This window comes from Corvus hawaiiensis, chromosome 1 (assembly GCF_020740725.1).
Source record: "Corvus hawaiiensis isolate bCorHaw1 chromosome 1, bCorHaw1.pri.cur, whole genome shotgun sequence".
Taxonomy (NCBI): Eukaryota; Metazoa; Chordata; class Aves; order Passeriformes; family Corvidae; genus Corvus; species Corvus hawaiiensis.
The window spans coordinates 20,035,086-20,061,262 of record NC_063213.1 but is presented as its reverse complement, the minus strand read 5'-3'; the positions used below and the strand labels follow the sequence as shown (position 1 = coordinate 20,061,262).

Here is a 26,177-nt window from a genome sequence, read left to right as displayed (position 1 = left end):
GAGTTTCTGCTCTGACCTGCCTGATGGAGAAGTCATTACCAGCAGAGACAGGGCCCTCGGGGAACAGCTGAGGCCCATCCCTTCAATATCCTGAGTGCTCTTTTAAGGCTAGCAGTTGACTTTTGCAGAAACAACCCTAATAGCAGAAGTAATTTTTTTAGGTGAAGTCTGCTCTGCAATTACACTGGAATTAACTACAAGTTAGTTACTTTTTCTTCCCACCCCTAAGAGATTTCTCATATAAAATCAAGTGAAGTCACCTTCTTAAAAAACCTATCATCCAAAACTAAAGAAATTGGGGGAAGTCTCAACAAATACTCCACTAAAAATTCAGCAATCTTAATTCTTTCAAATTCAGCATTGCACAAATCCTGCTTCTGAAACTGGAGGTAAAGTTCCTTACTTTATATGAATACAGAAACTTCAGTATATAGTTTATGTGTGCTGATTAATGTTTACAAAATTTCTGTATTCTGCAAAAAAGAAAATGCTTTTTTACTAGCACTGAGTTAAAGATTTCAACATGTACTTAAAAGATAATCCCTTTTGTTACCAGGTAATTATTTTAGCCATATTTAGACTAGAAAGACTATAGTATGAACCTTCATGATTCTGAATAGGGTATCTCACCTACTACTGATGAAACGAAATTACTTTAAATCTTCTTTAGACATGTTGTCTTTAATGGCAAAGAATGACCAACAAAAGTAGAGAAGTAGTAGACAAGAATTCCATTTTCCTATCCTGCTAGTATAGGCCTTACATGGATGTACCAGTCAACCTTGGCAGGACAGAAGAAACATTTGGTTTTTATTTAAGAGCAGTAGAAAACATACGGTATCAAAACATTTATGGAAAATACAAGGAAACAACCAGGCTACTGAGAAAGAGAACTGTATAGACTGTTTTGATTGCAAGCAAATACAAAAAGCACTTCTGACAGTAGAAAGACAAATGATAAACAAACTATTGCTCTTTCTAATCCAACCAAATAGCTTTTTTTGAAAAGACAGACATTTTTCAGATAATGCTTCTTAAAACTGGAAATTGATGAGTGAGAGGAAAACATCAAACACACACAGATGTCGGTTTCTGTTTTTCCATTGTACTTAGCTTTCCTTCTAATTTTAGTGCTACTGCCAGTTCCAGCAGGACTGAGAATACTGTTCAAACTGGAACTGAAGCAGAGTTTTCCAACACATCTAACATCGTTAAGAAATTTAGGTTATTTAAACTTTGAGCAATGTACTAAGGCAGTTCTCATTAGCGTGCTTCCCCAGTTTCAATTTTCATATGATTATAGCTGGTGATGCTTTCTAACCAATAAAGAATTAACATTCTTAGTTGTTTGAAAGGTGATTTGCAACACTTCAGATGGTATTATGCATTGTTTTCTGTCTTTTGATATATTAATCACAACTGTAGCCCCTTCTGTTACAAATGTTTGATTTTAAAACTGTCACTTGTCAGCCAGTCCAATAGGCTATTTCAGAACCAATACAGTTTATGCATGGGAAGTTTGATGTTGAAACACTATTTATTTACATTCCCAGAGTGAGATGGTTTAATATATTCATGCTGCTATAAAAGACATGCTACAAAGCCTAATCGTATTTTGTGTATATATTATGTGTACAGAGAATCTTGCTTGTATTAAAATAAAAGAGAAAAGAGGTTCTAAGTATCAATTTATAAAACAGTTCTTTGTAAAATGTTTTGAGAAGCACTATTTAAGTAAACTAACTACTGGTAAACCTCCATAGAAACTACCCTTTCCAAAATTCATTGTAGTAGTTCCCATCTATTTTATTTATGTTTGCATTTTGTGAAGCAGCTGATATCCCCTTCCTACGTTTGCTGCACCAGGTAAGAAAAAAGCAGAACAGACAGCAGTATGAGTGAACATAGTTGTCATTCAGGCACTGACCTGCTGTAAATACAAAGCAGAGAGAAACTTAAAAATGATACTGCCCTTCCCTCAACCATGACTTTTCTGCTGCAACCTGTGGCTCTTTCCCATCAGAACAGCTGCCAGATCTCAGTGCTGCCACAGCAACCCTGCCGTCAGCCCGTTGGCTTGGTAACATTGCAGCAGGAAGAAAGGCACTTCATGTCTGAACTGTTCTTAGACTCACTCACAGAGGTATTTTTTCAGGTTGCATTCCCAAATCCGTATTTACTGTTTGATTTAATAAATTTTGCAATGAAAAATCCTATACAGTCCTTATTTGCCAATGAAATCAGGTCATCTTCTCTGGAATCTTGCAAAGAATTAATATCCATTCCTTGCAATGTCACAGCAGATGGATCAAATCTCTGCAGCAGCTTCAACTGATCAAGTGACAGTCCAGCTCCCTTCATGCCTTCTCCTCCAATGTGAGGTTCCTGTTCAAGTAACAAAGAAAAGCAAATTATTGCATCTCTTAAAGTTCTTAAATGCCCTAAATGTATTCTGCTGAGTATATGCAGAGCTATCTAACAACATGGACAAGCTACATTTATATCATTCACACCAGGAGATTCAGTGATGTGGCTTCTTCTCTTGCCTTCATGTGGCCAATAGTATACAAACATATATACAAGATTCAAAGTATTTTGAGGAGGTGGTGATGCCCCTCATCCACTTTTTCTCAGTAGTTTAGAGCACTTGTTGAGGATGGGTCTAAAACAACTCATTACTCCAAGGGCTGAAACATCCCAAGAAAGCTGTTACCACCAGACAGCTGGTCTAAAGGGTTTAGGTTGCCACTTCTAAATGATGCAGCACTTCTGTGTACTGACTTCAGAGCTGTGAGTTAAGTCAAAAATTGTGAATCCTTAGCCCATTACCAATATCCTCAGTAACAGTAGTAGAATCCCAGAATCAGCTAGGTTGGAAAAGACCTTGGAGATAGATCATCAAGTCCAGCCTGTGACCTAACACCACCTTGTCAACTGAGCCATGGCACCAAGTGCCATCCAGTCTGCTCTTAAACACCCATAGGGATTGAGACTCCACCACCTCCCTGGGCAGCCCATTCCAATGCCCTATCACCCTTTCTGTGGAGAACTTCTTCCTAATGTCCAAGCTAAAATACCTGGATTCTTCACAGTAAAAACTTCAACTGGAGAGAGTAAAAGCCCCAGGCCAAAATACTTTACTGCCTGAAGAGGCATCATTTTGGCACATGATGCAGCAGAAAAAATATAACTTCGAATTTTCTAGCCATGTAGTAAGAATAACAGGTAAACAGGACTACTGTTACGTGTGCATGTCTATGAGGCAGAGAATAAAAGACAGGAAAAATTTCAGGAGATGAAATCTGGCTTCAAAATCCTGGAGAGGAGAAGGACTTAAAATCCCAGCCCTTTTCTCAGTACTTCTTGAGAGTAACCTTGACTGCTTCTTATTTAATACTAATTCCTAGGAAAAAATTTAATTCTTAGCTGGATTGTTCTTTCAATGCATTCAGTAAGGAGACAGAACAAAGTGTGCAAAAGCTGGCACCGCAGAATCAAAAATAGATCTCCTTTGTCAATCTAGTCTAATGTAGTCCATAATGCAGCCTACAGCAGAGCATTTTTTCAGCCATCACACTTTGCTAACACATGAGCTCACCCAGTCAGCACATGATGCGAGTTAGCTGCTTAACCACGTACTGCATGCTGGAGAGCTGGGCAGCCAAGGGGCTGCAGACTGATTCTTCCTTTCCCTCAGCATGATTTCAGTGCTTTCCCGGTAAAAGACAAACAAAGATGTCTATTGCAAACTGAGAGAAAAATGATATACAAAGGGAGACAAGGATAGCAACTTGATGTAATAGAAGGAGGGAAAGGTAAAAGTCTAGAGGAAACAGTATTCCACGTGTTCAAGTAACCTGCTTGAAGGCAGACCAGTGTTTTCCTCTACCTTTTCATTTTTCCTTCCAGTTAAGTTACTGCATTTAAGCTGATCCACACTATCTCCTGTGTAAACTCCTAAGAGGAAGTCTGCACAAAGGAGCAGCTGCCATGTGGTAACCTCCACCTACAAGAATGCCTATGGCTCCATCTCCTGTTTTTTCCTTGCCCACATTACCCCATGTGATTCCAGGATCTGTTGCCAAACTGAGAAACTGGGAAACAGTGGACTGGATAAAAAAGGAGGTGTCCACTGAGACTAAAGAATATGGGAAATAAATACATAAAGGAACATGAGGTAAGTAGACCCTAGACTCCTGTCTTCTGTTCATTGGAAAAGATCCCCTTAGTTTACACTAGTGGGGAACTGGTTATAAGGCATTACAATTTATATGTGGGTAAACAATTCAATGTTGTCTCATTTAAAATATACTATACATAAAAGATTAATTTTTACAGATATGGCATCTGTGTGTGAAAAAGAGTGCTTTATTTAAGACTGATACTACTGGTGAGAGAAAGTCCATTAAGCAAGATTAATCTTGCACTTGCGTTAATAAGGCTTGTGCTTTGCTTTGTCATTCTATCAAGGAGAATTTTTTATGCTGTTAGGTTAAATGTATAATCTCAGTTGAAATGTCTAGTTGAAAAATTCTTAGTGAATGGATGGTGAGAAAACAGACAGAAGAACAGACCATAAAAAAGCTTTGATAAAGAGCTTCAGTTCTGTTAAATCTTTAGCAGCTGTCATATTAATTTCTCATTGTACAGCTGTTGTATATATTTTTTAATTTCAGTTAAAGATTCATTTAAGCTTCTTAAGAAAGGTACAAGTCATCACACAGTATGTAAGCTAACCAGGTATCAGAGTTAGACTTTTCCTCAAAGACATGATGATAAACAACTACCCCACCCAGCTCGTCACATCATCAAAGAGGAAGTGGGACATGTGTGGTCTGATGATGAACCCCCCTGAAGTACTAATAAAGGTAACAGATATTTCTGAATTGTATAAACTGTAGGCGGCATAGGTAAAAAAATTCTAGTATCTCCCTATATATTACCTCCTCCCAGACATCTAAATGGTAGACACTGACTCCAAAAAAGACAAGGTACAGTCTTGGGACACTGAGCCTGAAATAATTTCTTTCCTGCATTCCTTTTAAATAAAGCAAAAATAGCTCCCATACATATAAAATCCTCCTTCCTTGAAACACAAATTTATTTTCATTTATGTCCCATACTTTATATGCAAGTCTTCATGACTTCAGTGGCATTAGTGAAAAAAAAATTCACCTCTCCTGTGAATGTGCAAAAGAAGAGAATAAAATATATGAATTAAAGAAATTGCAAGAGAAATTTTAACCTGTATGACCTATCTTTTGTCCCTGATGTGTTTTAAAAGACTGTTGTACAAATCAAAAAAACCCACTATACACAGTGGGAAACTACTTAATGATTCCTAAATAAAGCTCAATTAAGCACAAAAATAGACTTTAAAAAAGCCTCAGAAATCCTTCTGTTATTTCTATGCACACCAGTTAAAACTGTCCAACGTGAAAAAAGATGTATTGATAGTAAATATACTGTGTAACTTTACGGTTCCAAAATAAGCTCACTAGATTGTGTGAAATACTCTGAAAATAGTATTACCTGTGGATGAAGATGGAGGCATGGAAAAGTTTTCAGGGCCCAAGCAACTTGCTCCTCATTTTCAGCAAGTATAATTGTACATGTACTATATACTAAAACACCTCCTGGCTTCAGCAACTTCACTGCCTGCAGGGAGAAATAAACAATAGTTCAGCTTATTTTTAAATTTAAAACTTTCATATTAAGCAACATTAACTAATAGACCATGTACCTAGAATATTAAAACTGAACACTTAATTAACCTCAAACCTTTCTAAGTTAGGCATTAAGATACTAATTCCTCTCAGGGAATACAGCAAAGGATAACATGGATTAGAAAGATTCTTCTTTCCAAATAGGTATTATAGCTCATGCAGTTTATTAATGTCATTGAGATGATTCACCTTGTAAGATTTGTTATTTGTACAGCTCTGCATATCCCAGACAGATTAGATCTGTTTTCACCACCTGCTGCCAACCCTGGCTACACAATACTTATGTCAGTTATATTAGATGTCAATTGTTTCCATATATTTGGCATGGAAGCTGTATCTATGCTGCTTTTCAAGCTGTCATTCACTTTGAATATGTATCATTCAGATTTTGACAAGTTTCATCTTATCTTTCAGCATCAGCCCAAGCACACTCCTTAGCATGCTCCCAAGTCACCTGCTCTGTAACTTAGACCCTTGGGATTATTATAAAGTAAAACTGATAAAACTGAGGGAATTGAAAAAACACTGAGGTTTTTATTTACTATGGATTACATATACCTTTCCCATGCTTCAGTGAACTAGCTTCACCTAGCAACAGATCTGGTGGAGCTGAGAGGTCAACAGGACCCTAATACTTCCTGGCTGCTGAAAAAGTAGGGAAAATGAGGCACCATTTTTTGGATAAGTTTTATGCTGCAAAAACATTTATGTTCAATTTAGCTTACCTACTCAATGTTTAATACATACCACATTGAAAAGCTTGCGCTGTAGTGGCTGATAAGAGGTCACTTCCTTTAAAGTTGAGGAATAAGCCATGTTTGGTCTCTGTCCCATCCCACTACATGGAGCATCAAGAAGAATTCGATCAAATGACTCTGGTAAGAATGGGGGTCCTTCTGTAAAAAGCAGTTAGTAATGTAAAATATGTGCCTGTTTCCTTCCTTGAGAATTCACTGTAGATAAAGACAAGCTCTTACTTACGTCTTCCTTGACATAAAACACTTATGCACTATAGACAGTCTCAGCTAGAGACAAGTCTCAGCACTGCTGGTGGTAGTTTTCATCTCCCAGAAAACTAAACAGTTTAAGTTCTGTCAGCTGAAAAATGATCCCTTTAGGCAACAATTTTTTTAAAAACTTAATTTAATAACTTGAAAGTAAAATGAAAAAGTAATGAAAAAAGTTGAAATATGATTGGTCAGAGGTGCTAGGTACAGAGCTGTACATACAGACTGTAAAGAACCCCAGTCAGCTCAGAAGTGTGCAAACCTTTACTGAGAGAAACCTGCAGTTAATAACTGAGATTGCCTTATAATAATTGGACTGTCTATATAATAACTATTTCTTGTGATGCATATGTAGCTATAGAAAATAACGTGAACTACTGCAAGTTCTAATGTGAGACATGCTGCCACCATGGCAGAACGATTCGGTGACCAAGGATTGTGAAGAGCAGGACAATTTCTGACTATTACCAGGATGACAATATATATGTTCTATATGCAGAGCCTAGCCTTAAATCTGTACCCCAGTGACTCAACAGCCCAGAAGTTTCTATCTCTGCAGTGCTAGGGAGATAGTCTGGCTCAGCATCACCAGGTACTACTGCTGCCAAACAATACAGTATTATCACTGTATTAACTACTAATACCTAGTTTGCTCCTGCACTACAAAATGAATCTATCTGGTTTATCTACCCCTGATCCATTACTAAAATATTCAAAATATGTCATGTGTTACTTGCAGGGATGTATAGAAAAGCCATCATGATCTCTCAGTATTACAGCTTGCTCTTGTTCATCTCTGTAATTGCTACTTGCCACCTACAGTATTTAACATTCATAAAAAGACTCTTAAGAAAGTACTTATGTTCCTCCAAAGCAGGAATAACTGCAATGCATAGGGACAAAGAAGGTGAATTATGCAATCTGATTCCTACTTAGGCTAACCAGTGACTGAGATAAAATAGTGAGAAAGAACAGCATACTTTGCACAACAAACTAAAAATAATCAAGGCAGCAGATACCATTTAAATCATTCCATCATGGGAACAGAACCAGTATCATAACTGCATCACTTCAGAAAAGCAAATGAAATTACTTAAAATAATACTGTGCTTGTATATAACTTTCCCCTGAACAGCTGAACAAACATCAATGAACTAAACATTACAGCACTCCTGGGAGTTAGGTATTAATAACCCCATTTTACTGATGAGGATTATGAGGCAGAAAAGGGAAGCAAGTCTGCAAAAATAATTTTTTTCTCAGACTAGGTCAGACAATTCAGAGTATGGGGTTAAATGTGATCATGAAAGAAGGTTTAAGGCTTCGTCAGTCTTCAATATTATCTGGGAAAGGAATGCATTTCCTTTGAGAATATTAGGTAGTGACAAGGACAGATAATTTGCCTTTTGTATTTGCTTCATACAGAAGCTGATAATCACAAAAGAGTAGAAAATAAAAGTGCATTCACTGTGCTGAAGCAACTTAGGTATCTACCAAGATTTCAAGGACTTGTAGACCTGTGACAATTTTAATACTGTTTTTGCAAAACATTAGCATTTTCTTCTAAAAGCTACTACTGCCCAAATTGTTTCTTTTACCTTGTTTATCCTCTCTCTTCTCCACTGAAAGGGCCCTTGTTCCATCATAGCAAAAGGCCTTAATGCAATTCAACTGTAGCAATTCGGCATTCTGCTTGATTTTCTTGACCTTGTTAGCTATCTTGTCCATGGCTATTACTTCACCCTGAAAAAAATCCCAAAGTTTTCATCAAAAGCATCGGGATTAAATGGATGTGCACCTTCTGTTTTCCTTTCCCCCACCCTGGGCAGGTGTAATAAATAAAGTACAGTCTTCCCTACAGAATAATTTTATTCTTAAATCCACACTCCTGCAGTCCTTATTCACACGTGTTCCATGATAGCTGCATTAGTCTGAAGCAGTGCACATTCCGACTGCTTGGCACTATCACTCCAAGGGATGCTGCAATGTCTGACTTCTGGCAAGTGGTTTTGTTGTTTGTTTCTTTTTGTTTGTTTTGAACTGCTTAAGAGGGCACTAAGATAAAAATTTAATCATTTGAAAGAGGGTAGAAGCCTCAAATACATGCTAAAATAGGCCAACAGGTTTTAAATTTGTATGGAGAGGGTAGGAAATACGATCACAATATAGCTCAGTGCTGAGGAAATGAGACCCTCAGCCATGTCTCTGATTTGCTTAGACTCATAACATACTGTAACACTTGCAGTACTTGTCACTCAAGTTACTTCAGAAATAGTGTAAATACTAGAATAAACATAGAGGTGGGGGGAGGGAAATCACAATTACACATTGTTCCCTTTATGTAAGAATAAGAGTTCTTTTTTCCTCCCCCAAAATAAATCAAAACAGACACACACCCCTAACTGCTACATGAAATCTGTGAACACAGAGTAAAGAGTAGCATCAGTAAAATCCAGAACAGAAAGACCCAATGACCAAAAACTTCCACTACACTTGCTACAGCAAATACAATGTGCTGAGAAAACAATAACTTTTTTCTATTTGGTGATGGCTCTCTAGAGGTTTATAGACAGGTAACATGACTAAGATAGTTTAAAAATTAAAAAAAATCAGTAAAGATAAGCTGTTATCTGTATGTTGTGTTAGGCAATAGGACTGAGAGGTAAGAAAGTATTTAGGCTGTGTCAGTGGTGTCCAGTCTTCAGCTACTGTGAGCCGATCACCTCCTACAGGTGCACTCAAGAACCAAGCGCCACTGCTTGTCCCCTAACACCATTCAACTGATTGCACTCATACACTAAGAACTGACTGTGCTTCCAAGTTTCATCTGTTGCAAGAACAGTGGATTTGCTGCACATCTCTGCATACTGCAGAGATAAAGAAATGAGAGAATCATGGAATGGTTTGGGTTGGAAGGGGTCTTAAAGATCATCTAGTCCAACCCCCCTGCCATGGGCAGGGATGACTTCCACTAGACCAGGTTGCTCAGAGCCCCATCCAAGCTGGCCTTGAACACTTCCAGGGATGGGTCATCCACAGCTTCTCTGTTCTTTCTCCATTTGGCCCATGCCAGCCACTGCCAGAACAACTACTTGAAAGACATCTGGAAAAAACAGTGGTCTGGACTGGAATACAAATAATAATAAATTCTCAAGCTTTAACTATTCCCAATTCTTATTTAAGAGCTCTTAACATTACAGAGTAATTTTATATCTTGGTTATGACATTTAAAAACAATATACTAATGTTTACAATTATATCACAAAAAAAAGTAAGAGTGATTCAAATATTCTGAAATGCTAATGGTTTAATATACCATCTGTGAAAAATCAGTACGGAAAATCTGTGAATGGAACTAAAAATCCGATAAGAAGTGCTTTTTTCTGTACCTTCCATATCTTAAAATTACATACTCAGGAAAATCAATTGAGATAAATATTCAACATCTGTATTCTTAATCTTTACCACTTCAGCTGCAGGTAAGCAGAATCAAAATATGTAAAGTGACTAAGGAAATAAACAGTTCTGCAAAGTTATACAAATTGTAGATACACAGATGGAAAAAAGTATAGATGTAAATGAATGCATGACATAAATATATGATTTACAGACTTCCTTTATTTATCACATTGGAATTCTTTACTGGAAGCTTTATATATGTATATAAAAAATGTCTAATGACTGTCTAATGCATTTTTAATGCCTTCTGCCAATGTTCCATACTGAGGGAAGAAAACACCTCCATAGGCAAACCATCACAGAACTGAATACATGCCTTTTCTCAGTAGATTCATACCATTACATACTATGCCTTCCCATTTCTGCACAGGCAACTGTCAAAGTACTGCATAATGTAACTGCAAGACTTCTAAATAATCTGATCTATTCTAATAACCCTATTTCAACAAAATAAAAAAGCCTTACCAAAATTTTTAGAGGAAATATTACATAATTTTTCCCTTCTGCTAGAGAAGAGTAACCTGCATTTCTGTATTTCACTGTGCACATAACATCTTAATACATGCAAATTTGTAATCCTATAGCTAGATTCTTATTTTTGTATGTTCCCTTTTCCTTTGTCTTTCTCTACGTATTTTTTTTTGTTTCTTCTCATTTTTGTTACTTTCTCATGAGCTAGTTTTGGATTTGTGACATTCTACCATAGAATGACAAATTCAGACTAGAAATTCAGCCTAAAATCATATCTGTATGCAGAATTGATAATTTTTACTGAGAAAAAGTTAATCAGATTAGGAACTTTTTAATAATTTTTTGTAAAGAGTTGTGTGTTTCTTTGGCATACAGTAGTAACCCCTGATTTTTATGTATCTCAGTTTCATGAATCCAGCATATTCTTGCTTAACTTTGCCTTGCATGTAAAAAATTCTATGATTGAAAATAATTCAATAACATTTTAAAAAGTGAAATGAAACATGTTTCAACAGTGAATTTGTAGCAAATAAGGTTTTAAAGGTGATGGTGAATATTTGATAAAGACAGTCTGTCGCCCATTTCAGTAACTCTGATGTGTAGCAAAATACATTGGTAAATAAAATGTCAAAATATTGTTTGCTGTTGTAAATTATCTGTGCATTCTAATAGGTAAGTGAAGAGAACTGTACAAATGAACTTTCCTCCTTAGACAGAAAATTCTTACTTCTCTTACCTGGTCGTGCATTAATGTTGCAAGATGGGTTGTTTTTCCTCCAGGTGCAGCACACATATCCAAAATTTTCTCTCCTGGTTGAGGGTTTAAAATATGGCTCACAACCACAGAAGGTAAATTCTATCATAAAAACAAATATGGGAGAATTCAAACCTTATACCCTGCATCAATTCCTTTATGAAGGAATGGCAAACTCATTAAAAAAAAAAAATCATTCAACAACGAAGATACCTATGATGTTGCTCTCAGTTCTTTAACAGGAAATGAATTATTTGTATAATATATAAGGGACAGTTTACGACAGAAGTCTCCAGTGGCTTGTTTTTTATATAAAGCTATGTCTGAGTATCTATGACTGAAGTTTAACAGCTCATGACTGAGGTGACTGCAGTGCTAAAAGTCCAAGTAAAATAAGCTGATACTGGCTCAGACACAGAGGAGTTCTGTTTATTACAAATATTTTACATTAACCTGTTTATTGGAACACTTACTATATTAACATATTGGTGCAGAACATTAAAGAACAGTAATACCAAAAGGCAGAAGTCTAAGCTTGCTGAATTAAAGTACCAAGAAGCTGAACTGTGCTATTAATTGTATAAACAGAACAGCTGCACTGAAGAGAAATAACGTACAATAATTGTGCACAGTACTGCACCTTAGACAATATGAAAATATTTTCTTCTTAGTTCAACACAAAAGTATAAAAACCTTTTAAAGTTGTCTTTAGGACTTAAATCAGCTTCAAGTCAACCTAATATTTGGAGATTTTCCTGATTACAGAATGATGTACCTTAAAAGGGGCTCATATTCCAGAGCTCATAGGCAGATTCGAAAAACTAATAGTTCTATGCAGAGTACCTGTGCGAGAGGAATTTCTATGTTTTTAGGTGAATATCTCTTATGTCACTTTGAAAGCCCTTATCATATCTCAGACACATTATGATTATACCACCTACATATATATACTGACTTCATTTTAAATGCTTTGTTTTCCTCAAATCCAAAGTCTGAATTAGGTGCTATAATGCACAAGGAATGTAGAAACCATGAATGTGTGCTAAGAGAATATTCATTATTCTGTAAATAGTACAGACTTTTGGTTTTGGAACAAGCATACCTGTAAAAACAAATGCCTAGGGAGCACATTGTCAAATGAAGGACTAAGGTAGACTGGCTCTATCATTCTTACACCCAGCCCCCTGAAAAACATGAAAAAAAATTTTCAAATACCTAGTTTTATACATTTTAACAGTAGTAAATTTAAATCATTATGTTTACAACTAGCAACTTGAAACAACAATCTTACAAAAATGGAAGAACAACCAAGAAAAATACTTCTACCATTTTTTAATGAGATATTCTTTAAAATTACACCATTAAGTTGAGTAAATCATGGCAAAAAATGCATTACATTATGAATTGGAACCATCTGTAAAACTGCATAAAGCAAATTTCTGGTTCTGTACACAGGATAAACCAAGATCTAATCCAAGCCTTAATAATGTAAAGAAATGCATAAAACCAGACCTAAATATCTTAACTTCAATCCGTAAGTGCTTTTGGCCGGCCATGTGTATGCACTAAGGCACTGGAATGTGATTTCCTACTTAGATTTTTCTCCATTTCCTAAATTTCTGAGATTTCAGTCAAATAACTATTGAAATCCTAGATGAAAAGCCTTGCAGGAACATTGCTTTGCCTGTGAAGCTAAGGTTCGAACTCAGAAATCACCTGAAAGTTTTAAATATGGATGAAATTCTGATGCAGATTTAATTGTTAAACAAAATGTACCAGGAAATGGATAACAAAAAAGAGAAAACTATGAAATAACAACACTGAGCCTGCAAACAAAAGAGAAGAAGAATGAGTATTATTTTGTATATGTACTGGATAGTCCAACAAGAAGGAAGGATATGAGAAAGCAAACTTGCAGACACCAGATTTAGTATTACATACTGCTGTTCCATGTCACCAACTCAACAGGTACATCCTACCACTACTTGTACTATATTTATGCTCTCATAAATCAGAAATTCTCTGACAATGTACTTTTATTTTCCACTAGAATTTTTGTGGTGCGTAGTCAAGATGTAAAGTTTTGGTCATTAATTTGACATCCATGGTCTTCTACCTTACTTTTTATGTGTTTTAGGTGACACAAAAGGAATAAACTACATGCTTTATCAACGAAATAGAAAAGCAAGGAATCTTGAAGTAGGTAACTACTTTGGCAAATGTCAGTAATTTTTTTAAGATATTTGACCTTATGTTCTGTCCTTTGTCCCACCAAAAAAAAAAAGCCCCCAGAGATATTTTTAAAAGATGGAGAAATTGACAAGGCTGCACTTCTGTTACATCCAAACTGGGAAGTAGAACAACACAGTTTACCAAAATGTAATTTTGCCACAGTGAGAACATTTATCAGTTCTATCTGATATTATTGAACTGAATAAACATGAATCATGAAAATACTCCCACTTATTTGCTCCTACCTCTAAAGTAAATTGGAATCTGGATCCCACTGTGAAACTAATGGCTTCCCAAAAAATATTGGAAATCCCAACATGCAAAGCCATCTTGTGACTTCACATAGGGTACAAAATAATTCAAAATGTTTTCGCATCTTCTTCCTTCCCTTTGCAAATGTTTACATGTAGATTGCAATTACTATAGACTTACTTCAGTGGGCCAGTTGAACTGAAGATTTCACTGCGACTGAGTTCTGAAATCCCATTTCCAAGGAAAACTTTGACTCCGTCGAATTCTTTGGCCCCTCTTTTGCATTTCCCTTCAATATCTGAATCCACTGAAACCAGATCTCCAGCTTTCACAACTGCACAAAGAAAAACAGAAAGTTTGAAATCATTATATACTTAACAAAACAGTAGTGACCAAGTAATTTAGGATTTTCAGTAGAATACTTCAACTCTTCTATCATACCACACTTCACACTTTCTAAATGTAATCGAAGATGATTACCTGATATAAAGCTTGAAAGTTTCACACAGTGAATGATGGCTACCAAACAACTGGAGGTACTGAAAGACACCAAGCTGCAAGTCAGGCACTGTGGCTTGTTTTCTAAGAGGCTACACAAACCTGCACATTAATTTTTTTATCATGGCAGGGTCACCCTTAAGTTTTAAGCACACTCTTCAGTATCCAGTCCTCCATGTGTGCTCCAAGCACACAAGTACATCAAATAACACTCGTTCACCCTTACTGAACAAAGACAGGAGTGCTAAATTTATCTAATGACCTCTCAATAGCTACCTAGAACATAGCTACATAGCTAGTGCTGCTTTTTCTCCATTTATTGTTTTGACACAAGTGATTATATATTCTTGTTCTGGTCTGGCTCTCTTCCCTTTAAGGCAACTGCTGTTCTCAATAATCCTCTTAGAAAGTTCTGTATCTCCAATTAAAACCCACCAGATCAGTTAAGTATGTAAATATACCCCTAACTCTAGAAGTGTAATCCTACAGATATAACAAACTTTCTGAGTAAGAAAAAAAAATAGAAAAGGAATGGTTTAGGTGATTTTACAGAATAGTGAGCAAGCTCTATGTGCTGACTGGCTGAAAAATATGCTTAAAAATAAAGGCCTCTTCAGATAGCAATAAAAAAAATTCCAAAACTGCATTTCTGTGGTGACTGACAGGCTGGAGGAACCAGAAGATATAACAAGACTAACGACAGTTCAGCTTCCCAAGAATTATTTGAATAGTACTAGAGAATCCCTTTTTCCATTTTCAAGTGGCCTTCTGATTATGCCCAAATGCCACAAAATTCTTAAATGGTAATATTTGGTGAGTAGCCATTGAAAATATATTTGTTTACACTACTTCTTTTTACACAATGTGACACAAAAAAAACATTAAGTGATAGCTCAGTAATACTGTCTGCTTAAACTTCACTGAACAAAAACCTGCAGCAATTTAACTCTTCCATCAAGCACATCTGCCAATGATTTTTGCAGTATTCAAACATAAATGCTTTTATTTCACATTCTGCTGACAATCGTCCTTTCAAAAGACACCAGTTCTGCATGGAGTTCCTAAGCTTTTTGTAGATTATACCAGCATTCCATAAACAAAAAGGTTAGGATTTGATTAGTTAAATTAAGCTCAAAGTTTCTGATCATTAGTTTACCCTCATTTGGACTGCAAGTTCAGTGATTATATATGTGTTCTTGCTGTACTATTTTTTTCCCTAGTGTCCTGGGTTGCGGTGTATTCTATTGCCATCCCCATCAGCTGTTGAAATCAGGTGGGGCAGTGTTTCCTTGCCTCCTCCCCCCAGACTATCTTTCTGTTAATTGCCCATCATTGTCCTGCTGCATGACTCAGAGATAACTCCCTCCGGACTATCTTCTGTTAATGAGTCCGTCAAGGCCGGGCCTCATGACTCATCACCCCATTGTGAGATGCTCCACCCAGAGGGAGGAACCAAGCATCCCATCGTGGATATAATCTGAGGCTGAACACCAGAGACAGGGGCTTCTCACTGGATTTCCAGAGGACAGGAGCTACACAGCCACCATTGGACTTCCTGAGGAAGAGCAGACTGTTTTACTACAGGATCACTGCTTCAGAGGACTGGAGCCACCATTTCTACCAGACTGCTACCACCACCCTGCCTAACAGGGTGTCAGGTTGTACCTTGACTCTGTCAGTTTGACAGTGTTTTCTTTTACCTTTTTTTTTCCCCTTTTCTTTAAATTCCATTAAATTGTTATTCTGACTTGGTGCCTCCCACTGGTTTGTTTTCAAACTAGTACACCTAGTAAGACCATCTGTGCTTAATACAGCCTTTATTATATTTGGCATCAAGTGGGGTAGCATGCCCTTTTATTTTATTTTCTTATTTGCAATTCCTCTGAAGTGTTCCTAAAGTTTTACAGTATCTTTATTTTCTTAGAATTGATGTTACATGCATAATTACATGCAGCAATTATGATAAATCACTAGCTGACTCAAAGAAGGACTTGAATATTTATGGCGTTGTCTAAATAAGCAGTTTCAACAACTGTTATTCCAATATACTTATTTCATTATCAAGCCCTAGATTGAAACACATTCCTGTTCAGTGAATTGGACTTAAACACATGCTTAAAACTTCTTGAAGGTTTTTTCCTGAAAGGAAACAAAGTGACCAGATAAATGCTTTTCTGACTCATTTTGTTTAATAGTAAAAATCAAGATGATTACTAGATCTCATCACAATAGAATAATAAGGTGAATCATCCAAAATTATACTGGTTTTACATAAAGTTAATTTGACATTTAAATAACAAAAATAGGTTGAACACAAAGCATGCATATGCAGATTTATCTTACTGCACAGGCATTGATGCATAATTTCCATTTCTTAAGAATCTGACATAAAAACTGAAGACTTTTCTCATCAGTGAAAAAAAAATTTTACTACATCTCTCTTACATAAACAATATCAGTGAATTTCCAGTGGATTGGAAAAAAGAAGATTTGTAACTTAAAATATAATAAAATCATGGAGGTAAGTGGCTTTGTGACAGAGTGAAAAAATAACAAATCTGGAGACAATATGTCTTAAATGATCAACACACATCCAGTCACCATCCAGGTGTGGCATCTCATTTTTTTTTTTTTACAAGACTGCACAGCAGCCAACTTTTGTAAGTTTATTCAATGGAACATCCATATTAAAAGTTACAGTATTAAGTAGTAAAAAATCCTCTTAACAAAACAGGTTTTACATTGAAAATTTTCTTAAAAAGATTTTTAAATTAAAAACAAGAAACTGAAATTCTTGAGAACTAATACTTCAGCTAGGAATTGCAAATGGAAAAAGGAATTTAAAACAGGCAGGTCAGTAAGAAATAATCATACATAACTTATTACAAGTAAAACGAAAAATAGTGAAAATCTTAAAAAAAAAGCCAGAAAAACTTCTAAAAGTGTCATTACTATAAATTACAACTGTAAAATTAATTTCAGCTGAGAATAGAAAACAACTTCGTGTCACTATTTACTTATCTGTTATCCAAGGGTGACACTTTTTCTGCCATCTTTACAACTTAATTGTGTGTATTTAGAGAACTCTTACATCTTGAGGTGGATACAATCCCAGGGACATAAACATGTGCTCCTCGAAGTACTGCATATCCACACTGGGCTCCAACTATGACTTCAGATGCATGTTTTTTTAAATCTCGCCTAGAAATACAAAATGTAGTTGAGTTAAAAAGAAAAGTATACTGAAATAAAAGCCAAATACTTCCCAAGTAAACTCTAATTCATAACCACTGATTTTGTCAGATATAATAGAAAAAGTAGTTAACTATCATGTATTACATTTAGAAGATTTATTTTAGTCCCAGAGAAATCAAAGGAAAGAATCAAGAAGAAAACTAGTCCTCAAAATAATGCAGATTCTGACATATTCTGCCACTATTATGAACTTGACACAGGAATACAAATAAATTATATTGGGATGGAGAAATAGTCCTCTATCCCTTCCTATGCCAGATGATTGTGAAGTGATTTTTTGTGTTTAACAACTGCTGAGTAATTCTTGATTCCACTTGATTTCTTCCAGTGGAAGAAAACCCTGCCTATACTTAGCTCAAGTTCTATACTCAAATGCAAAAGTTTAGTTCTTTTATCTGCCACCTACCTGGCTTTCCAGGGAGGATGCACGCATGCCACTTTTTCCCTATAAAACATTAGTCTTATGAATAACCAGAGAACGCTATGTTTTCTTTCATTTTTAAGGACTAAAACTCTGACCTGGTTAGTATGTGGACTGTCCACCAGGTCATAATACAAATGAAGTTGTGCCTCAGTTATAGTGAGTTAGTTATCATAACTGTAAGAAAATGGTGCTACAACATTTTAAGGCTAAAGACTGAAAATTTCAAACCTGGGTCCAACGACAGGAATTAATAAAATGTCCTGAAGTTTCGGATGCTCGAGAACTGGAACACATAGTCCTTTAAATTGCTGTTTCATTAAAAAAACATAATTAGTAAGCACTACTAATAAACATAATATTTGATTACTTAATTAGACTAAAAACTGTTTCTCATTCATATTTTATAGCTGTAGATCCCAAAACACAAAGGTAGTGAAAACAGTTAAAAGCAGCTGAGAAATAGTGCGCAAAGGGACAGTATATATTAAAAATACTGGTGTAAAAGACTAAACATTTAATAAATTCAGAAATAACAGGACCACAAAGAGATTGACTGAGAACTGACTTCAGGAGTGGGAGAGTGTTCTGACACTCATAACCCTATCACTGGTTTTTGCTTTCTTCTGGAAGAAGCTTGTGTTGAGTTGTTGTCCGAACATGGCAACAACACCATAGAAGCTTGGGTGTCACCTGTGTTAACTCTTTGATGTTATTAGTTATAAGCTATTGTTTACTCATGTATTGCTTGTCTTATTTAATAGGCCAGGTTGGCAATACTTTTCATTCTTCTTGTCAGCCCAAGTTTGGGTACTGATACCTGAGTTATGTATCTACCTGAAAAAAAATGACAGCTTGCCATTTTATAAAGGTTTCTAGATTTAAACAAGATGATGTCTTCTCATCTGAGCCTTCTAAATTATAACCTTAAAGCATGTAAAACCATAAATCAGTTAGCATCTAATAAATAAGTAGTTTCTCTTAAAAAAGAAAACAATCCATGATCGTACTTTTGTTCAAAAGTCTTATGTGGCTTCCTTTTCTAACACATAATCACACTTCAGAATACAGAAAGTTTGTGAAAAGCTGGTCTTATGTCAGTTTTCAGTAAAGTCTTTTCCCTTAAAGCAAAATATAACCCTGCAATACCCATTTCCAGACTTCTACAATCAAGCTAAAATTAGCAAAACTCATTATCATCCCAGCCAGCAGAACACTGTCAACTGCCACCACAGAAATGTCTTGGCTCCTGTCATGCAAAAGCTCCCTGTACACCCAGTAGCATTAATAACTTACTCAAAGAAGAACCAGATCTTTTTAGACAGAGTGAAGATCTAGGACACAGTTTCAAAATAATACATTTCTTAAACATAATGGTTTACATATTATCAGATAAATGTTTAATTAAGAGAATTAAAAATCCAGAAAATTATATAAAGATTAAACACAGGTTTAAAAAAAGAAAATACAGTGGCTGCAGGGCATTGCTCTGGCTCCAGTTTCTAAAACATACCAATTTTCTCACTTTCCTAAACAGTTTCTACAATGAGATACACAGACATTTTCCTTTAGTCTTAAATAAAAGTGTTCTAACCATGCTGAAGACAGCATACTGAACTACACTTTTTATCTGTCATCTCTATAGACTGGACACCTTTACAATATTTAGCCCAGCAGTACCTCAATCCTATCAAAGGTTTGGATCTGCCATATGAAAAAAAGTTGGATGCTTCTTCCCTCTGCTATTGCCTTTCTCAGAGGGATTAGATGAGGGTTACTGGTACACAATGCATTTTTCTTTAACACTGATAGGAAATCAGTGTGATTGCATAATGTTAAAACTAGTGGATGCATAAAGGTAAGGTATAGCTTCCTGTAATGAAAAGGTCTCGTGTTCAGGCAAAAGATGAAATACCCTATTATTTTTGCTGTAGCAAAGAAATTGTACAAACCTTCTGGATCTCTTCAAACAGCTATTTTTTCACGTTTCACTGAGGCCAAGTGGGTATTTACTCTTACAGTTGTAAAACCTGGTGGATGAGATAGATGACTTAACAGAGATTGGTATTTATTTTCTGCCTCCTGTGCACCTAAAGCAGTGATAAGCTGAAAATGAAAGAAGAGATTTTATATTAAGAGAGTCATACAGAAGCCTCTTGCTCAATGCAAAAGAACCCCACCAAATAAACATTCCATAGAAATTGAGGAATATGCTTGTGTGGTGTGCAATAGAGAGGAATGCCTGTGTCTGGAAGCCTAATTCCACAGGAAGCCTCATAAATTTCTTGAAAAATACTTGTTAGAAAAATAGCTGCATCAGCAAAATCACTGTAAACAGTCTGCAGCAAGAATCAAAGCAACTGCCAGAGAGCTCTCTGATATTGTACATAGACCAGTCATAAGGAAATGGAAGAGTAAATTCAAAACTATCAATCAGTAACTTTAATAGTGATAAAAATGTACATAAAAATGCAAGTTTTTTTATCCTTGGCATTAGGAACTAATAGATTGTCTGTAGTATTCTACACTGGGTTAAGGGAGTATTTTCAATATTATGTGGTTAATATGTGCTTAATTATCTATGATCATTCTTCAGTGGGATCCAAAATTGAATTCTCTGATTTATGCTCAATTTAATTTAAATACTTGTATGCTACTTTGAGCCAATGGGAATCAATACTAATTTTGCATTTTAAATATGAAAGTATTTTATATACAGAACTCTGTTTAATGTGAAGACAATATTTTATTGCAAGGTATTAAAGTTACACTAAAAAATGATTAGTTTTTGATGATTAGTGGTAACTATGTCACATACCTCTTTATTTCTGAACACTTTGGTGAGATACTCTTCAACTTCATATTGGAAAGAGATTTTAGGGAAAAAGGACATCTTCCTTTAATTTTGAAAATCTGCTGGTAAGGAACTGAAATAAGCAAAGTATTTTCTTAGTGGTTCTTATCATATTCTGTAAGTTTATAAATGTAACATAAGATGTACCCACAAACTAACTTGTTGGCTCTGATTCTTTCCATTTTAATAATGCAATTTTATTGCACTCAAATTTCCAAATATTGGTCAGGATATGACTGTAACACTACTCTCATTACATTTCAAAGTATGTTCATTAACATGTTTAGCATTTGCAATCACCTTACAATGAGATTACTGCTTTCCTTGCTGTCACATCCTTCCAAGCCAGACCTTTTGGGGCTGCTGCATTGGTGTCTGAAATCCTGTCCCATTAAAGTTCCCCTAGCTATCCCTGGGGAGAACAAATTTCAGAGTTCCAGAATTCACTCACAAAGGCTCCTGATGGAATTTAGCTTTGACTCATTTAAGTCCCAACTTTTATATCTGTACTCTATTCCATTATCATATCTGTTCATTTTCAGAAATAATCTTCTTAAGTTTCCCTTCTTCTTTTCCTCAAGCTTAACTTCTTAGGATTCCTCCATAGTTCAAATTATCAAAACTTCAAAACAGGGGTACATGTATGACTGCAAGCAATGATTTTTAATGTATATACTTAAAAAACTAAGTAAGCTTTAACTTTAGTTTGTGTTAAATTCACAGTAGGAAGAGTGAAGGATTAATGAAACAGAAATTCTACTGATCCCTAACATAGATCTTCAAGCTATCTGGTGAAAAAAATATATGGATAAAAGGTACAGGAATTTCAAGATGTTGTTTTAATCCCTCTTGAAAAGCCAAGCTACAAAGTCTTACTGTAGCTCAGTCCTGATAGAGATTTTATTCTTTAGCATTTTTCTCTGTAGGTAATACAGTTATTTTCCCAAATGGTATCTCCCCATCCCTCTGTTGGAACCCTGGGTTCAGAGAATTTCATTCTTTCAGTGCTGACAGGCAATGATCTTCAAAAGCACACTGCATTTGACCTGAGGCCTTGGGAAAGGCTTCCCAGATTATGTGATAGCACTGAGATTGTTGCTGTGTAATTAAAGCTACATCATTGGGTGGAATATGTAGAGATGTAGAAAATTTAGGTTTATGGGATATCATAATATGCATGTAACAAAATGGAGGATTTTGGGTGTAGGTTAGTTCTTCTTCTTTCCTCTTTCTTCACAAATCTGGGTGTTTTGGTATTGGTTCAAAAACCTGCAGCGCCGGAACATGAATGTTTAGTTACTGGATTATAAGTAAAAATAAAATAATTGGCATTCCATAATTGGATAGATTGGACTTTAAAAGACCTTGGAAGGCAGCACTCGGGGGCCATTTTTACCTTGTTAACTTAGAGGCACACTCTGTGCAGCTGTAATATAGATAAATAATAAACATCTAAGTCCGAAGAAAAGCCTGGCATCTCCTGCGTTTTAATCCAAACTCTGAGTAAAAGAACTCACGAAACAGAGACAAAGAACAGAAATGAAGCAGAGAAAATTAATACCCCTCTATTATCTATATTTTGAAAAATTATATACACTTCAGTCTGAAATGAGACTTCCTAAAAATTTAAATTTTCTTACAACAGCTTAAATGGAAGGAAAGAGACAACATCACTCTAGTTTTATTCCATTCGTAACAAGGAATTTTGACTATCAAAATACATTCCCATTGTATTAAATGTACTTAGAGAAGAGAGATTGGAATGTTTGATACTCATTTTATTTGAATGAGAGGCTATTTGACACTTTTATCAAACAAAAACACTCAAAAATATATTTTTATTTTTAATATTTCTGATTCAATTCAAATCTTAACGCTACAAGAATGTGATCTTATGTAGACTTACTTTTGAGTCCAGACAAAGTTTCATGGGCAGGAGTTTCAAAGCCTTATTTGCAACGTTAGCAGCTACTGAAAGAAAAAGACTGTAATTGAATTAACGAACTTCTTTTTACAATCAAACATTTTGCCAAGAATTTACCTTGCCATTTCCATGAAATCTAATAGCACTACACTAGTACTACAACAGCTGATACAACTGAAATCACCAAAGCTCACTTTTAACATTTCAGAAAATGTGACATACCATGTGCCTGTTGTCCTACAATGCCTACATTACAGGGGGGGTGGGGGGGGGGGGAACCACAAAAAATCCCCATATGGCTCACATTTGGAAAGCTTTTTCTTCAGAAGCGTAATAAACTAGCCTTTAAAAAAATCCCAAACTTGTGAATTTTTTAAAGAATTGGAATCCTGAAAATAATTAAGCAAACATTTGAAAATTGGTAGAAATGCGGTGTCTGTAAGCCCTACATGTGACTTCAATATTGACATTATGAAGGTATCTTTTTAGGAATTAAATGGGTTATCTAATGATGGCTACAGAATATCACATAATGACCAAGGTGATATCACAATTACTTCTTCATGGAAAACCAACCACTCATCTGACAGCATGTCAGCAACATGACTTGGACCTATCTAAATTCTAAAATGTGACTTAGTGCTACCATGAAACATGAGCCAGTGGTCAAAACCTAAAACTCTTGCTGAAAAACACTGCACACAAAAGACAGAACTACAGTGAAGTTCTCTAAAAGTGTGTCATGGTTTTAGCCCAGCTGGCAACTAAGCACCATGCAGCCACAGCCTAGTGGAATAGGGAGGGAAATTCAAAGTAAAACTTGTAGATTGAGATATGAACAGTTTGAGAACTGAAACAAAGTAAATAAATAATAATAATAATAATAATAATAGTAATAGAAAGACAAATGATGCACAATACAACTGCTCACCACCTGCTGACTCATGCCAGACCCCATCCCTGAACAGCCACCCTTCCAGCTAACTCCCCCAGTTTATATACTGGGCATGATGTTTAATGATGTGAAATACCCCTTTGGCCAGTTTGGGTCACCTGTCCCAGTCATGCTCCCTCCCAGCTTTCTGTGTACCTCCTCATTGGCTCATCTTGAGACACAAAGAAGTCCTTGACTTCAAATAAACACAACTCGGCAACAACCAAAACATCAGTGTGTTACCAATATTATTCTCACACTGAATCCAAAACACTGCACTGTACCAGCTCCTGGGAAGAAATTTACTCTATCCCAGCCTAAATTAGGGCAATGTGTTACAAAAAATAACCTAGTCCCATGATACAAATTAATGACAACCATGTCAACAAATAATGCAGAAATATATAGTCTGAAACTTCATACCAAAAACAAAATTATGTGTTAGAAACAACTGTGCATTCTGAACAGGATGTAAAGCATATTACAATTACTCCAATATAAGGGCTAATAGAAAAACAATAAAACCAAGGAGATTTCACTTCTCCCAGTATGAAGAGGTAGACTCACACAGAAGCATGATGCCATATCTGTGCTTTTAACCACAGTTAATGAACACTTTAGGAAGTCATGGAACACCTAACAGGAGAAGTTACAACTTGACTGTGACAAGTTCATAGGAGTTGGCATGAAATGTGACTGCAAACAGCTCTTCTGTTACAGGAACTGTAAGGTGTTCAACACCTGCGTTCAAATGACAAATACCAGATGTGCTTAGTTCAGGGAGAGGAACAACACACAAACGAAAAGCAATTCCGCTATTAAAAAGTGCCATCAAAAGAATAAAACCACTGTAAGCTGCCTGGAAATGTCAAAACCACAGGACCGGAGGTTCAGAGCACACCCAATACAACCTTCAGCTTCATATATATGGCCTTTCCGTGGACATTGCGTCAGAATGTAGCTTAGAAAAAAGGGAGAGGTGATTATAATACATAGGGAATTGCTTTTAAATACGGAAAGGCTAAACATTTCGCCATCTTCCAGGCTAGGGAACATAGCTGAGGGGGGACAGGACAGATGCTTCTAAGTTCAGACAGAGCAGGAAGCCGGGCTGATGAGGGAGACTGCCTAGTGTCCCGTCAAATACAGCAGTCAGACTTCAAACGTTCAGCAAGAGGCAGGCTCGTACCTGAGAGGGGTATTATTTTTCTCCAGACCTGCTGTGCCGTACACCTTGCCCCAAAAAAGGCATGACGGACTTCAGAAGAAAGCCACTGAGGTAGCATCTCTTCCCTATTCACCACCTCCTCACGGATTTTCATGTGCTTCTGTGGGGAACTGCAGTGGGGAACGCGATGCCGGACCAGGGCTTTGATCTAGCTACACACACGAACACTGCGAGCAGTCACAGGCAGCCAGCACCTGAGATGCCGAGCAAGGCTTTCAAACCTCCCTTGCTCACCCTTTCCCAAACGAGGAAAACGACAGTTGGGTCATTGCTGTGAGGAGCAGAATATGGGGCTCCCTCTTTTATTCCCCCTTCCGCCAGTAACTGAAATCATCAAGGAGCGGGGAGGAACGGGACACACAGCTCTTCGCAGCTTCCCCAAGGGCCTGGACCTCAGCCCAGAGGTACCCGGGAGGAGGCCGCACCCCAGCGCGACGCGCCGCAGCCACCGCCTCAGCCTGACGGAGCCCGAGGCACACACAGGCCCGAGCTGGACCCGGGCCGCTACGACGCGGGCGGAGTACGCAGGTGCCCGTACCGGGCCGGACCGCGCTCGGCCCTCCCGCGGCGACACAGGGACCCCAACCCACCGCCCGCCCCACACCTACCGCTACGGCCCGCCGGGCCCCGCCTCCTCCGGGGAGGCAGCAGGAAGTGCCGTCGGAGCGGTGTCGCCATGGGAGCTGGGCACGCCGCGGCGGGACCGCCCGCAGCCCCTGTGCCCCCACCACGGCACGGGGAGGGCGGCAGCAGAGCCCGGGGGGCGCCCAGACTTATCGGACAAGATATTGCTGATATCTCTTGGGTTTTGTTGGGGTTTTTTGGGGTTTTTTTTTGTTTGTTTCGGTGTTTGTTTTTGGTTTTTTGTTTTGTTTTGGTTGTTTGGTTTTGTTTTCTGAAATTCTGCCGAGTGGATTAAACAGGTTTTGTACTTGCACCGTTTCTGCACCCAAGTGCCCGCCGGATCGCTCGCTAGGGCGGAGCTGAGCTCGTGCTCGCTCATTGACCCTGCCCAAAGTGCTGCTGAGGAAGCCCGGGTGGGTACCCACGCAAGAGCTCAGTACAGAAACCTGTAGCGCAGCCCTGAAAGGGATTCCGCTGCTTTCACAACTTTTAATGTACACGAGAGCACTGCCTGCCCTGAAATCCTCAACCCTTCCCA

At 37.0% G+C, this 26,177-nt stretch overlaps 1 protein-coding gene across 1 annotated transcript; it reads right to left on the bottom strand.

The window, feature by feature from the left end:
• Window positions 1–662: 662 nt before the first annotated feature.
• On the bottom strand, window positions 663–25,582 carry LOC125322055 (tRNA (cytosine(72)-C(5))-methyltransferase NSUN6-like). Its single transcript, XM_048295630.1, is given in 14 exon segments — window positions 663–2,385; window positions 5,533–5,658; window positions 6,474–6,622; window positions 8,332–8,476; window positions 11,400–11,519; window positions 12,520–12,601; window positions 14,082–14,235; window positions 17,491–17,600; window positions 18,307–18,386; window positions 20,028–20,064; window positions 20,066–20,181; window positions 20,894–21,002; window positions 22,836–22,900; window positions 24,977–25,582. Coding segments are annotated over 12 exon segments (1,428 nt in total). The 5' UTR covers window positions 20,969–21,002; window positions 22,836–22,900; window positions 24,977–25,582; the 3' UTR covers window positions 663–2,151.
• Between the last annotated feature and the right edge of the window lie 595 nt (window positions 25,583–26,177).